The following is a 16207-nucleotide window of genomic DNA, read 5'->3' as shown; positions in this document are numbered from 1 at the left end:
GTCACTTCTTCATTAAGACTGCGCACATTTTTTTTGTAAAATGGGGAATAGTTTTTCAAACATTGCTGCATTTCAGTCCCTACATATTGTAATGTTGGGTTTAGATTCTGCAGGTAAAACGACTGTTCTATACCGCCTGAAATTCAATGAATTTGTCAACACTGTTCCCACAATTGGTTTCAACACTGAGAAGATTAAACTCAGTAATGGTACGGCAAAGGGGATTAGTTGTCATTTTTGGGATGTTGGAGGACAGGAGAAGCTGAGGCCTTTGTGGAAATCCTACAGCCGATGCACTGATGGCATTATCTATGTAGTGGACTCAGTAGATGTGGACAGATTAGAAGAAGCCAAAACAGAACTACATAAAGTCACCAAATTTGCAGAGAACCAAGGGACTCCACTCCTGGTGATAGCCAACAAACAAGACCTCCCTAAGTCTCTACCTGTCACAGAGATTGAGAAGCAGCTGGAACTGTATGAGCTCAGCCCCTCAACCACCTACTATGTCCAGCCAGCATGCGCCATCACAGGGGAAGGCCTTCATGAGGGCATGGACAAGTTGTATGAAATGATTGTGAAACGGAGGAAGTCAATGAAACAAAAGAAAAAGCGATAATGATTCAGCAGTGTTCTGAGCAGTCTAACACGACTCCTTCTGTAGTCATGCCCTGTGTCTCTGCTCACTGTATGCAGAAGCCTGCTCACCTTTGCAGCGGTTTATTTGGGTTATTGGCAAAGTTTGTGGCTTTTAGCCCATGTATTGCACATATGTAGCTGAGGTGATCTATGCTGTCACTAACAGAGGGTGCAGCAGCCGCGCTACTCAGTCACAGCTTTTCACTGTTCTGGCACCCTGCTGGTAGAACGAGCTTCTCACTGCTGTCATGACTGCAGAGTCACTACCTATATTCTGCCGTAGATTGAAGACCCATCTCTTCAGGCTACATCTTAACTTTCCCTCCTAAAGTCCTCTTCATCCCCACTACCCCCCTGTAAGTTTCTCTCCTGTAAAAAAAAGGGGAAAAAAAGAAAAAGTAATTCTTCCTTCTTCTAGCATTGTGACTGCCAATAGCACCTGGTCCTACCATGGATTACTTTTTCTTATGATGGCTTATGACGTTTTCTTATGATGCCATAAATGTAAATGTAAATGCAGAGGGAGGAAAAGAAAAACTTGCCTTCTCTCATAACTACCCTGTTTCTATTACAATATATACAATTGACAGGCTGGCACCTGTTTATTTCTGCTTTACAGTATTTTCTTGTAATCCTGTAGTTTTACTGGAGCTTGGAGAAGCCTACATTATGTTTACATTATAGGCTACAGTATATTGGTTGAGTTCTTTAATAAGCCGATTATCAATGATTGATTTTTGCTTGGTTTTAACTTCCCACCATATGTTGATGTGTATTGTGCATTTTGAGGGACATTGTCAATTTTAACACTTTCCCTTTCCCCTCCTCCAGCCTCTTGGAAGGTGACACCAAGAGGCTGAACAAGCTTATTAGGAAAGCTCTTATTAGTTCTGTCCTCGGTGTCACCCTGGACACTGTGGAGGAGGTGGCCAATAGGATTTGGATGAGAACTAAACTCCTGGCCATCATGGACAATCCCTCCCATCCCCTACAGGTGACTGTGGCAGGGCAGAGAAGCTCCTTTAGCAACAGACTATTACAACCACGTTGCACTAAGGAGCGCTATAGAAAATCTTTTCTGCCTGCTAGAATAAAACTGTACAACTCCTCCTCCAGCTGACTTGATCGGGGTGATCAAAGTCAGGCTGGGGGATGTTAAATGTTAATCATACTGGACTGTTCTTACTGTATATAATGTTCAGATATCTATTTTATGTTATTCTATTGTCACTTTATTTTGTTGTTGTTTGTGATGTGAGCTGCTGTAACGCCTTAATTTCCCCTCGGGGATCAATAAAGTACCTATCTATCTATCTATCTTTTGATGACTAGGCAATGGATGGTCATCAGTGACATTATAGAGTTGATAATCAACACTGGATAGTAGTATGATTTACTCTCTTGTTCTCTTCTGATTGCTACTTCATAGGCTACCTTGTATATTGTATGTAGAGTGGCAGCCAACTATACCAAGACTGAACTGTATGCATACAGTATGCCAAAAAAGTATTTTTTTATACAATTAAAATGTTTTGCCTAATGAAAGTTGTATCATACTTTTTATTCATTTATTCACAAGGTATTGCTCTTCAGGTAAAACAAAGAGTATTATTAAACGTATGTCACTACCAGTGATGGGTGTGTGGTAATAACTGTGGTATTAATTATCCTGTCCTAGGTGTGATGCAGGCAGGTTTTCTTCTTCACTGACATGTCTGTGTAAGTGAAATGTCTTCAGAAGCTGTCAACTGTTTCTCCCATCAAGAGGATGCCTGTTTACACTGTCCCATATTTCACAGTTAGTAGAAGCAGGACAGGTGAATACAATCATAAACTTGAGCTCTGCTTGGATAACTAGTATTATGTTTTTGCGTACATCTGTTATGTACATTCATGTATGATTTACACCAACTGCATGCTTGTAGATTTCAATTTAGTGATGAAACATGAGGCTTGTGTTTTGTCGTCAGTTCTGCAGAGGCAGGTCAAAGCTCCCGTATTGTCATTGAAAGGACAAGGCTGCAGTAATTGATCTATAGGAGTAATATACACAGGCTCATCTTTACTAGGGTCTAGCACATGTCTGGCTTTTTGCCAGGCATGCCGTAGCACTCTGATAGTATGACCTTTTGTCGCTCTCAGAAATTGATAATTGGATATGAATAGGTTGGCTCACACCATGAGCTAATTGGAAAACCCACTCAAGAGTGGGGAAAGCCCTGTAATGATGGAGTTGTTAACGCCAGCACCCAACGGTCCCAATGCAATATTGTTCCTGCATTGCCATTCTCTGTCACAACTCAGTTTCAGCACCCTCACTGGTGTACTGTTTGTGCAATGCATCTCTGTAATGTTGTGTGGCTGTGGTATTACTGCAGAGACTTGTGTAGAGATGAGTATTGTTTTCGCTCAGTGTGTGCAAACAGTATCCATGTAAATCATAGAAAAATAATGCATTTACATTTTTATTATGTGGTTACTGTGAAAAGAGGACATGTTGTTTTGTTTGACAGCTTATAGTTTGGCCCCTCCCTCGTCATTGTATTCTATAATATCTCCTGTTTTTGTAATTATCTTTTAACAGCCATAATGATTATAGTCACAGGGATATCCACCATAATATTGTGGTGCTGATGTATTGTCACCCATCGAACTGAACACAAGAATAATAGAACAGAATCTTAAGATTGCTACCCTTGGTTATGGCATGGTTATTTACATTTGCTTATTTAGATGCTACACTGAAATTATATCAATGTAATTACATGTTTTTCTGCAAATGTGTAAGTTCAAAGGCTGTACAACATATGAAGTTTGAACGTTGTATCCTCCCTGTCTAACCATTTACAACTGTGAGGGAATGTGAGGACCTAAACTGCATAATTCTCCTTCCCTATCTGAACTAAAGCTATTAGCCAATTGACTGCAACATGAAAGGGAATTCTACCATCTGCGTCCCACTTGATTGCCTCTCCAGGTGAGCCTCCACTAGGCTACAAGCTAAGGATTAAGTTCAGGCAGCCGTTCTCTACCAACATATTATATCGTTATGAAATATTCAAGAGTTGCTCCTCCACCCTCCTTCACACACCAACGCGACTATGTTTCTGTTCCAACCTGAATTTTCAGCTCTTGACACATTTTTGACAGCCATCCCCTCCCCACAAACTCGCCCTGATGCGCACACACTCTTCTCCTGCCTCTTCTCACATCCTTTCACCTGTCATCTACACCATCACTGTGCCTTCTAGTGCTTGCCAACCTCTCACAGAAGATTTTACCTCTCATCCCCTATCACACAGACTCTATCCTGACTGTCTCATCTCCCCTGGCAGGCTTGTCAGACTCCTCTTACAGCAGGCAAGGCCATGTGAGGCAACACTTTCATGAGTGCATCTCATCTGCGAGTGGTGTTATTTTGCTATGAGGAACCCATTAAGACGTTGGCTAGTTCCTACCCTGGATGCCCCTTTTCAGAGATAACATTAACTTTTTCCTCAGCAGATTTTCACACATGAACTGGAATTTCGCAGTCAATTTAATGACATGAATCTCTCTATTACAAGGTACATGCTTGTCCGAAGCATACATACATTGTATTAGGGGATAAGTATGTCAAGTGAATACACTGTATTTTAGATAATTCACAATGTTTGTCTTTATACCCACTTAATGTCTTGTATGGATGATTTATTTTCTATTCTTAGCTACTAAAAAGACTGCAAGTGTAGACTCCCAGTACTGAGCTGAAAGGAAAGTGTTGTCACCCTTACTGCACTCTATTTGAAATGACCTCTTATTGGACTCTATAACAGAGTTATAGGACATGTGCATGTTAACTGTGCATGTTAACATTCTCCTCTTGGTAAGAAAGTCGCTTTAGCTTTAAAACAATCTATCTGCTATCCAGAAAAGGGATTCTGAGGATGACTTGAATCATCTCTGCCAATTTCACTGCTTGAACATCACGCCTATCCTCAGAAAATAACTAAATACAAAAACATTGACAATAGGAGTCATCATATACGGTATAGGTATACAAGCATATAGACTGTATGAGCAGATTGTGTGCAGTGAGTCAGGTTAGTGGTGTACGACTCCAGGAGTTTTGGTGACCCCGACTCCAAAATTGCAAATTGTTCTAAAATGAATAATAATGCGATGTCAGGATGTGTGCTTAAAAACTAGACAAGACATTAGCTATTCATCAACTCATCAACTCATGTCAGACAGGCTTTCAGATGACTTGTTATAACCAAATAATTATACTAATCATTTGGTCTCTTGCCCATTACTTAACTCTCCTTTTCGATTTGGGGTAAAATTATGTAAAAGGCTTTTCAAGATATGTATAATTGATGTGACTAAAGGATGCCTTATGTAACTTCCATTACTTGACTGGGGTTAAAAATTCTCTCAGCCAGAGGGAGTCCTCCAGATACATCATTGACAAATTTAAAAGGAAAGTATTGCCTGAAATCACATTTATACAGCAGGGTAGAAATAATCTATTTTTACTTCACCTAAGTACATCGCTACTTCCTTGTGACCACCCCCAGGCTGACACATCAACAGATTCTTTAAAGTCAGCAGTGTGTGAACTACATATTGCATGCAGAATTCTTGGGTCATAGAGGTGAGCATTAAGCACCAACAAAAACAAAGTGTCTTACCAGCAAATATAAGACGATGCTGTGGCGGTAGGTATTAGACAGGCATATGATAAGGTAGTCATTTTCAAAAAGATATGGAAGCTTTCATTTTACTCTATAGTCAGATCTTAACACAAAGTTGAATATGCTTACAAGTCTAACTCTCTAAGTCTCAGAGAGGAGTATGATCGGTGTTCAGTTTCAGAGTATGAATCCTCTGAGGCCTGCAGGCTCTGGTTTTATAAGAATGCCTTGAGAGCTGGCTTTGTTTCTCCCAGTCTCCACTCTCTCAGTGTGCCACCGTGCATATGGAGGAGCCTGCATAGCTGTCAATGCAAGAGCTGTCCCTTCTTTCTTTGTCTTATCCTGCCTGTCTGACACGAGAAAGAGACTCTGTGTTCTGTTTGAGCCACGTGCATTACATAGATGCCAACAAGCTGATGTACAGTGCCCTGCGTAAGTAATGGGACAGTGAAATTTTTTTTCTGCTTTTGGCTCTATACTCCAAGTTTGGATTTGAAATCAAACAATTACTATGAGGTTAAAGTAGAGATCTTTTATTTGATGGTAGTTGTGTACATATTGGTTTCACCATTTAGAAATGACAATATTTATACATAGTCCCCCTATTTCAGGGTACCAAAAGTAATGGGTCAATTGGCTTGACAGGTTTCTGGTTAGTCAGGTTTGTTCCGTCACATCTTTTGTACAGGCATAAGAGTGCTGTCAATATCTAGTATTGATGTATTGTACAATAATATTGTGTGAGTGTCTGTCAACATGAGGACCAAAGAGACATCAATGAAAGTCAAGGAAGCCATTATTAGGCTGAAAAAACTGAAAAATATACAAACAAATCTGAAACACTGCCAAAACCTTAGCCTTGTCAAAACCAACAGTTTTGAACATCATTAAGAAGAAAGAGTTCTACAGTGGATGACTGAAGAATGCTCACCATAATTAAGAAAAACCATAAAACAACTGTCCCACAGATGAGGAACACTCTCCAGGAGGTAGGCATGGATGTACAGTATCAGAGACTACCATCCGCAGAATACGTCACCAGCCGAACTACAGATGTGTCATTCCAAGGTGCAAACCACTAGTTATCCTCAAAAAGGATGGTCAGGCTACAGTTTGCTAAAAAGTACTTAAAAGTCTGCATTGAACAACCTGATCTACACAGTGTGTAATTGATGCCTATGCAAATCAGAGACCCTATAAAAACAAAGATATTCATTCAGAAATCACTTAAACTATTATCCTTGCACTCATATGGACTCAATTCAACTTACTGAGTGATTTGTTGAAGACATTTTTTGTATTTGAGCAAATTTTAGCATTGTCATAGCAAAGGGGGTGAATACTTATTGACTCAAACATCTCAGCTCTTCATTTAAAAAAAAACTAAAAAAAACAGTGCCCTGCGTAAGTAATGGGAGAGTGAAGGATTTATCTTATTTTGGCTCTGCACTCCAAATGTATAGATTTGAAATCAAACCAACCTGATGCATGTTCTGATTGTTCATGCCACAGAAAACGGCCAATGTTTTTCTCCACACTTTACTCCATCAGTCTGGTCTGTTAATCTTTGTCTCATCTGTCCACAAGACCTTTTCCAGAACTCAGGCTCTTTTTTAACCTGGCCATCCTATTTTTGAGGTTTGGACCTTACAGTGTAACCTAGTTCTGCTGGTGATGTATTCTGTGGATGGTAGTCTCTGACACATTGACACCTACCTCGAATAGAGTGCTCCTGATCTGTGGGACAGTTGTTTTGGGGTTTTTCTTAAACATGGTGAGCATTCTTCGGTCATCCAATGTCGAAGTCTTCCTTCGCTGTTTGTGATTTCAGCTCATCAGTGCTTTCTTCCCTTTCAATGATGTTCCAAACTGTTGATTTTGGTAGGTTTAAGGTTTTGGCTATGTTTCAGATTTTTCTGATATTTCAGCCTCATAATGGCTTCCCTGACTTTCATTAATGTCTCTTTGGTCCTCATGTTGACAGACAGCAATGGCAGACTCCAAAGGCAAATGCAAAGCCTAGAATCAATACTAGACACTGAGAGCTTATGACGGTACAAATGATGTGACAGAACACACCTGAGCTAATTGTCCCATCACTTTTGGGTACCCTGAAATAGGGGACTATGCATAATGTTGTAATTTCCAAATGGTGAAACCAATATGTACATCAAATACCACTGTAATTGTTTGATTTCATTTGTAGAGCCAAAAGAAGAAAACATGCTTCACTGGCCCATTTTACACAGGGCACGATATATTTGGCTAGAGCATACGTTAAATAAGTTATCTTAATAGTTGGCTGTGGCAAAACATAAAACTTAGCCCTCATCACCTGGTAAGCAAAAAATTAAGAATCATTGCCACTTCGTACTGGGTACGTCCCCAAACAAGGTTGCCCATCGGTCGTTTACAGGTAGGCTGAAGGCTGCACACTTACATTACCCTCTGATTGTAATCATTCTGAATATTCCACATTGAATCAGAGTTCAAGCATATGGTAATCCTGGTGCATTTCCTTATCTTGTTGATCCACCCCCAGCAGTCATGTGGAGTTTTCAGGGGAAATGAAGTCAGAGCCAGGGCCTCATCTGCATGCTGGGGTTTTAAACACACACACACAAGCCGAGCATGAGAAAAAAACTGAAGGCCCAGTGATACTCTGCTGTGACATTTGGTATGGGGTCATGTGATGTATCAGATGCACAACTGCATATGATTTACATACCTGCCCCAACAAACGTCTTATGGGATGAGCTGTAGGATGGACAATCCAGCTGTTGTTATCATCCTCTGTGATATCATCCTCCACGCCAATGTAATCTGGATCCAACATGTCCAGGTTCAACACCTTGGTATTTACCTTGGTTGTGATGCACCCCTACTGTGTAGCCATAAGAGAATGGCTCACCTTATTCAGCCTTAAAGGGATTGTTCAGGCTATTTTCATGTTTAGATGAAATACCATATCAACAAATTTTTGCATATTGACATGCACATCAATACATGTCATAAATGTATATAATTCAGACCGGAAACAGTACTGTATAGCCCGACCTGGTCCAACTGTGGGGGGCTTTGCTCATGGGCCAGCTCTGGGATGTGATATCTGGCCCTGATATGTTCTTGTAGTTACTGGACCACTTTTGGTCTAAATGTGACAGACCAGTACTTGTTCCTGTAAGGATTTGAGTTGAATGAGCGGACCCAGGTGCGGTGCATATAAAGAGGCAGCCGAATAGTTAGCAATACAAAATAAAGGTTTCTTTACTTGAAATGTTTTTTGACAACACAGGACACAAACACAAACTTACTTCAAAACAAAATGGGTGAAAACAAAGTCTCCAAAACAGAAATAGAAGATATACAACTTCGACTTATCGACTTAACTCGAAAATAAAGACAGAGAACGTTTCATAAATTGAACTCATAAATATCAAAGGCTTACTTTTCTCAGGTGATCAAACACACAGTGCACACCAGGGTGGGAATTTCACGACGGCCACGACGGCCATGGCCTTGATGCCCTGTGAAAAAATGTTCAATTTACGGCCAAGTTGGCCTTTGTGCCCCTGTCAAAGTTCCACTGTAAACAACGCTAGTGACGCGTGGTGGGCTTTTATGGAATTACAGCCACCCTAATGCGCACAGTAGGCTAGTCCCGTGTCTGTGGATCAGAGCGATTGCTTTGCTGTGATTGTTCCAAAATAGAACTTGCGCAACTTCGCGAGCCGCGCATGTGAAGTATCAACATCACATGCAAGAAAAACGTCAACAAAGCCTCCTCCTCAGCCTCTCAAAACGGGAGCAAGACAAGCACAGCCTATTTAAAGTCGACTCGTTAACGTTACTTTTTTTTTTTTGCGTCATGAAAACTAGCGATAGCTAGCTAGTTGGGATAGCGCTAACGTCTTCCCTTCCTCAGGGAAAAGGGGTCGACATCTAGTGTTGCTTCTACTAGCAGATAGCTGTCAGCTACGGTCAGCTTTGAATCTAGTATTTTTCTTGCTAAGCGGTTTTGATATAATACATGACTGACTTATGTGGTTTATGGCTGAACTTAACGTATACGTTTAAGAAACACTATTGCTATTCAGCCATTTGTAATCTTAAAACAACTGGTGTTGACGTTAGTGCTACACTTTTCTGTCATGTTGATTGACTAGCGATAGCTGGTGAGCTATCATTAGTTAGGATACGTCTCTCTTTGGAGGGAAAAAAAAGGTCGGCATCTATAAGTTACTTGAACCTGTGAATTTAGCCATTTCTCGCCAGTCCAAATACCCACAGTTGACCAAATAAATGTAATTGTAGCTCACTATTGTCACTCCCAATATCTGACACTCGCAAAATGCCAAGAGGGTTACCTAGGCTACTGCATCTGACAGCTGACTGACTCCTGCTGTAAAGTAAACAATAGTTGCGTTACCATCAAACATCTTAATACACGCAGATGCGCATTTTCTGTAGCCGAATTTTCACGAATGCAAGATAGAATATGTGAATGAGCTGGATGGAAACGCAACCAGTGTTGGGAAGTAACTGAATACATGTATTTGGGATTACGTATTCAGAATACAAAATTATGAGTAACTGTATTTTGTTACAGTTACATTTTCATTGAGTGGTATTTAGAATAGTTACTTTGGTCAATTGTAGGGGTTACTTTTGGAATCCTTCTTATATGAATTTCTGGGCTTTTTGAACTCAAATTCTGACATTTCTTTTGTTTTTCAATGTTTTTAAATTAAAAAAAATGTTTTAATACATAATTAATGTTTCTTGGTGAATGAGAATGTTAAGGTATTAATCTGAAAGGTAAAACCAGCGTAATTTAACCCAACGGCCTTTGTGCCCTGTCATGTGGCCTTTAAAAAAAATGTGAACGGGAAGGCCAAATGGCCTTGCCCCTAAAATGACGAAATTCCAAGCCTGGTGCACACACTGTGAAGATTGAGCAGGGAGTGAAGGGAAGTGAGGGTACATAAGTCATCAGTGACAATCAAACACAGGTGCAGGTAATAAGTTCATGATGAGTGAGTGAGAGAGTGAGGCGGCACAGTGGGTGGCCAGAGGGAGACACCTAGGAATCGCACTGAGAAGTGCGACCCCATCCGTAGCAATGCCCCCCCCCCCGCCGACGTGGATCAGCAGAGAAGGGTGTTGTGTGCATATTCCACTCACGCCAACCACTGACTCCATGAGGCGAGATTGCTGGACACGTAGCACCTCAGTATCCCCTCCAGGTCCTGGTTGACCCACTCCATCCGCCCGTTCGACTTGGGGTGGAAGCCAGAAGACAGGCTTACGGAGGAGCCGAGGCAGGTGGCGAACACCTTCCAGAACCTGGAGGAGAACTGAGGGCCCTGATTGGACACCACGTCCTGGGGGAGGCCGCGGACCCATACTGTTTACCCGCCAGGATCGGGTTCGAGGCACAGTACCGCTCTCACCACCGCATCAATTCCCCACGAGACTGCGGCCGCGATGAGGGTGCTGGGAAGGATGGGGTGTTACAGTAGAAAGTATTACAGTGAGTATAAATAAATGAATATAATAAGTGAATATACATGAGATGGATATCAATATGATATGTACAGTTGAACAAGGGCAATAGGTCTTGAGGTATGTCACATTTATGTAAGATCTATAATTACAGGCCAATGTAATAAATATGCTATGTGCAAACAAGCAGTAGTGCAAAAGCTAAATTGAAGTCCTGAGTGTGCAGCCAGTAAAGGTATGGGGGGAGGGTACACTGATACTGGCAGTCAATGTTCCTCATGTTGGGGGGTGGATGGGGGGGCGGCTGGGCTACCGCCGGGATTCTGAGTTCAGCAGAGTAACCGCTGCAGGGAACAAGCTGTTCCTGAGCTTGCTGGTGCAGGAACGGAGACTCCTGTACTGCCTCCTGGATGGGAGGAGGGCAAACAGTCCGTGGCTGGGGTGAGAGGAGTCCCTACTGATGCCTCGCACCCACCGGGAGAACGCACAGGGATGAGTCTTATTATCCAAAGGGAATCGTTGAGACAAAACTGCCCCCACTGCAACGTCCAAGGCATCCACCTCCACCATGAAAGGCAGAGAAAGGTCAGGGTGCATCAGGACAGGTGCTGAGGTGAAGTGCCGCTTAAGCTCAGTGAAGGCGCCCTCCAAGGGAAAAGGGCTCTTCTGGGTGAGGGCTGTCAGGGGAATGGCTAGAGTACTAAAATTCCGGATGAAACATCTATAAGTTTGAAAATCCCAGGAAATGTTCCACCTGCTTCACCAAAGAGGGTTGGGGCCAGTCCAGCACTTCACAGACCTCGGTGGGGTCCATCTGGAGATCTCCCTGGGTCACGATGAAGGAAGGAAACAGTGTTGAGATGGAAGTCATACTTTTCTTTGTCTAGAGAGAAGATGAGGATGTCGTCCACAAAAACACAGTGATTGAGCAGGTTCCGGAGCACATCGTTCACCAGTACCTGGAACACTGCAGGCGTGTTCGCGAGGCCGAAGGGCATGACCAAGTATTCATAGAGGCCACTAAGAGTGTTAAAGGCTGTTTTCCACTCATCGCCTTCTCTGATTCTCACCAGATTGTATGCATTGTGTAGATCCAGCTGGGTAAAGATCCGAGCCTCCTGCAGAGACTCGAAAGCTGTCGTCATCAGGGGAAGCGGGTAAAAATTCTTGACGGTGATGTTGTTAAGTCCTCGATAATCGATGCAAGGATACTGTCCATTGTCCTTCTCCTCCACAAAGAAGAACCCTGCACCCGTGGGGAAAGTGGAGGGGCGAATGTGACCCGCGGCGAAGGAGTCCTCTATGTAAGCCTTCATGACTAGGGTCCCGAAGACCAGTCGATGTGGGGATTGTGGGCAGCTAGCCAGGGATGACCAAGAAGGGGCAGTCGGGGGAGTCGACAATGAGGAGTTGGATCCATTCCTTATGACCCTCTCTCACCTGGAGACGCACCGGGATCGTGCGCTGAGATATCATGCCCGACCCCAAGGGCCGGCCGTCCAAAGCCATGATGGGGATAGGTTTGGAGAGAGTGATCAGCAGGACCCCCCACTCTTGGGCCAAACCCGCATCAAGTAGATTCCTCGCCACTCCCGAGTCAATGAGCGCTCAAACCTGATCTGTGTTTTGGGCCCACTGTACCACCAAAGGGAAAAAGGTCCTGGTATCTCTTGAGTCAAAGGGTGACCATCGACTTGCTAGCACCCCTCCTGTGGCTAGCGAGACCAATCGTTTCCTGACCCCTCCGGGCACACGGCACAGATGTGTCCAGGTCGCCCGTAATATAGGCAGCATCCCTCGCGTAGGTGGCGTTGCCTCTCCTCTCTGGAGAGACGCATCCCTCCCAACTGCATGGGCTCTCCTGGGGGTAGTTCCTCAGAGAAACGGCGAGTAGGTTCCGGGCTGGGTAGGACACGGGAAGGCACGCAGAGAGTCAACCTCCTCTTGTGCATCTTCTCACGTCGCCGGTTGTCCACCTGTACAGTCAGGTCGACGAGGGCATCCGATGACTCAGGTAGCTCATTGAGGATGAGCTCATCCTTGATACCCTCAGAGATTCCCTGAGTTTGTAAGACAACCAGCGAGTTTTCCTCCCATACGGCCTCTCTCGCCAACGTCCGGAACCCGGCCAAGTAGTCTGCCACTGACTGGTTCCCTTGCTGGTAAGCCTTGAGCTGGGACCACCTGGGACGTGTTAAACACCTTCTGCAGCTCCTGCGTGAACCGGAGAGAGTTGGTGCAGGCCGGAGACTGATTTTCCCACTCCGTGGTGGCCCAGGTCAGGGCTTGTTCGGTGGGGAAGGAAGAAGGCTGCAGGCTGAACACCAGGGAGCACTGGGTGAGGAACTCCTGATAGCCCTCTGTTTACCCATCGTAGCGCTCAGGAGGTGGTAATCAAGGCTTACGGGGCACCACCGGAGGAGATGAAGAAGCCGCTACGGGACCCTCTGCACCGCTACCCGCCTGGGCTGGGGTTTGCTGTGTGATCGACAGGTGTTGGACTGCTGTGGACAGCTGGGGTAGGGTATCCGTGGTCGACTGCAGGCTTTGCTCATGATGCGTGAGAACGGTGTTTTGAGCTGCTGCTGCAAGACGATATTATTTTGCATCCGCTGGATCCATTTTTGGCTCAGTCTTCTGTAAGGATTTGAGTTGGATGAGCGGACCCAGGTGCGGTGCATATAAAGAGGCAGACGAGTAGACTGTGATACAAAATAAACGTTTTTTTACTTAAAAGTTGTTTTTGACAACACAGAATACAAACACGAACTTACTCCAAAACTAAATGGGAGAAAACAAAGTCTCCAAAACAGAAACAGAAGATATACAAAAGGCAACAGACTTAACTCTAAAATAAAGACAGAGAATGTCTCAAATCAAACTCATAAACATCAAAGGCTTACTTTTCTCAGGTGATCAAACACACTGTGAAGACTGAGCGGGGAGTGAAGGGAAGTGAGGGTACATAAGTCATCAGTGTCAAACACAGTTGCAGGTAATAAGTCCATGATGAGTGAGTGAGTAAGAGAATGAGAGTATTATTGTTTGTGAGTTTATTGCACATTGTGTATGACATTTAGATTAAGAATGAAACTGAAATGAAACTGTGCATCCGGAATGTGATCAAGAATGTCCTGTGTTACAGTTTACAACCTCTATTCTGTGTATGACCAATAAACTTTCACTTGACTATACATTGTATTTTATTTGCATTAAATTGAGATTTAGCTGCGGGGCTGGTGTATAGGCCAGTCATCTCTGGGACCAATGAGCGATGATTTTTTTAAAATGTTACTTTTATAAGTAATGCTAACCAGTGGAGTGGGTTGGCATAATATTATTCAGTAATAGAAAAGGAAGTTTCAGTACAAACTTTGTGTGCTTGCTTAGCTGGCTAAACTTATTCTAATTATTGGTAGTGGAGGAAGTGGCAGACCCACAATCATGAAAAATACAATTATTAGTTCTATAGTTCTAATTCGGGCACATCGCTTAATACTTTGCATCCTACAAGACCCCATACATCCTACAAGACCCCATACACTGATTCTAGTCCGATGTTTCCATTGAAATGGTTTTATTCATTTTTCCGCAGGGAACCCTGTCTTTTTTCGCCTAAAACAGTGGACCTCTCCCGCGTATTCTCTTTGATCGTGTTAGAGCGTCGCTGATTTGAATAATTCCAAAGCCGAGCTCATACGTCCGCTACGTTCCACGGTAAAGTCCGATCGTTTCCATTGAAATGGTTTTGCGTTCTTTGTTGTGTTAGGAACACTGGGATATTTCATTTTTATTTCGTTTTTATTCCTCTGGGAACCCTGTCTTTTTTCGCCTCAAACAGTGGACCACTCCCGCGTACTATCTTTGATCGTGTTAGAGCTGGCGCTGTTTTGAATAATTCCCAAGCCGCGCTCATACGTCCGCTACGTTCCACGGTAAAGTCCGATCGTTTCCATTGAAATGGTTTTGGGTTCTTTGTTTTGTTAGGAACACTGGGATATTACATTTTTATTTCGTTTTTATTCCTCTGGGAACCCTGTCTTTTTTCGCCTCAAACAGTGGACCTCTCCCGCGTATTCTCTTTGATCGTGTTAGAGCGGGCGCTGTTTTGAATAATTCCAAAGCCGCGCTCATACGTCCGCTACGTTCCACGGTAAAGTCCGATCGTTTCCATTGAAATGGTTTTGGGTTCTTTGTTTTGTTAGGAACACTGGGATATTTCATTTTTATTTCGTTTTTTTTCGTCTGGGAACGTTGTCTTTTTTCGCCTCAAACAGTGGACCTCTCCCGCGTATTCTCTTTGATCGTGTTAGAGCGGGCGCTGTTTTCAATAATTCCAAAGCCGCGCTCATACGTCCGCTTGTTCTTGATGCAGGTTAAGCTCGAAAAGCTCAGTTCACACACATATGTCGTGGAAAAGGGTAACAGTATGTCAACGGCACTACTTGACACTATCGGGTATTCCTTTTCCAATGATATCCAAAATGTATCCAATGTCATATCTTGAAATTTCATCCTTAATGTACGATCTTCTTTCATCTCTGCCAGTTGCTCCTGTGCCTGCATTGGCAGGTCGGCTGCGCTCTCCAAAGCGCACAAATTCCAAGGGTCACGGACCCAGTCAAAACCAGCAAAGGTCTCAGCTGGAAAATACTTATTAAATCTCTCGTCAAGGGTTTGCAGATACTGAGAGATAAGGCCAGAAAGTTTTTTGCTGTTTGGATGTGCACTGTACAGGGGAAACATCTAAACTCTCCCCTGTTTCACACAAGAGCGCCAGAGAGTGAGTTTAGACTTGAAGCCACGCAATTTGTCTGATGAGCTTAGTAGATTTTCCTCTTTACCTTGCATTTTAGAATTAAGTTCATTGAGGTGCTTAAATATATGCGAGTTTCGCGCACCATTGCGCATCTGCAATGAACTCTTTATATGCAGAATTCTCTCCCGCTAAAAACACTCTAGAAGACTTCTTCTCTTAACTCGTACAGTCGGTCCAAGCACTTTCCGCGTGAGAGCCAGCGGACATCCGTGTGCAGCAACAAGCTCTGATGCTCGGCTCCCATTTCCTCGCATAGAATGGAAAAAAGACGGAACTTTAACGGTCGCGCCTTTATGAAATTAACTATATCCACTGCCCTGTCCAGTACATCTGAAAGATATTTCGGTAAAGTCTTGGCAACCAGTGCCTCCCTGTGAAGGAAACAATGCGTTGTGCGAACATTTTGGTTTTGCGCTCTGATTCTGCTGATGAAACCTTTGACATTGCCGGTCAATGCAGCAGCGCCATTGGTGCAGACACTGATACAATTTTTCCAACTTAGACCTCCCTGTTCAAGGTACTCTGTTGTGACACGGTATATTTCCTCTCCCGTTGTTTTGTGCGGCAA

General features: G+C 43.4%; 1 protein-coding gene across 1 annotated transcript; it reads left to right on the top strand.

The window, feature by feature from the left end:
* Nucleotides 1-40: 40 nt before the first annotated feature.
* LOC310814998 (ADP-ribosylation factor-like protein 4C) lies at nucleotides 41-718 on the top strand (the record flags this gene model as incomplete). The annotated part of the gene is made up of 1 exon (XM_083684595.1): nucleotides 41-718. The coding sequence occupies one exon, from the start codon at nucleotides 41-43 to the stop codon at nucleotides 617-619; it is 579 nt and encodes a 192-aa protein (XP_083540721.1). The 3' UTR covers nucleotides 620-718.
* Between the last annotated feature and the right edge of the window lie 15489 nt (nucleotides 719-16207).

The sequence above is a fragment of the Argentina silus genome, assembly GCF_951799395.1.
Source record: "Argentina silus genome assembly, chromosome: 14".
Lineage (NCBI taxonomy): Eukaryota > Metazoa > Chordata > Actinopteri > Argentiniformes > Argentinidae > Argentina > Argentina silus.
The sequence above is the reverse complement of the archived record's forward strand: the minus strand, read 5'-3'. Positions and strand labels throughout refer to the sequence as shown.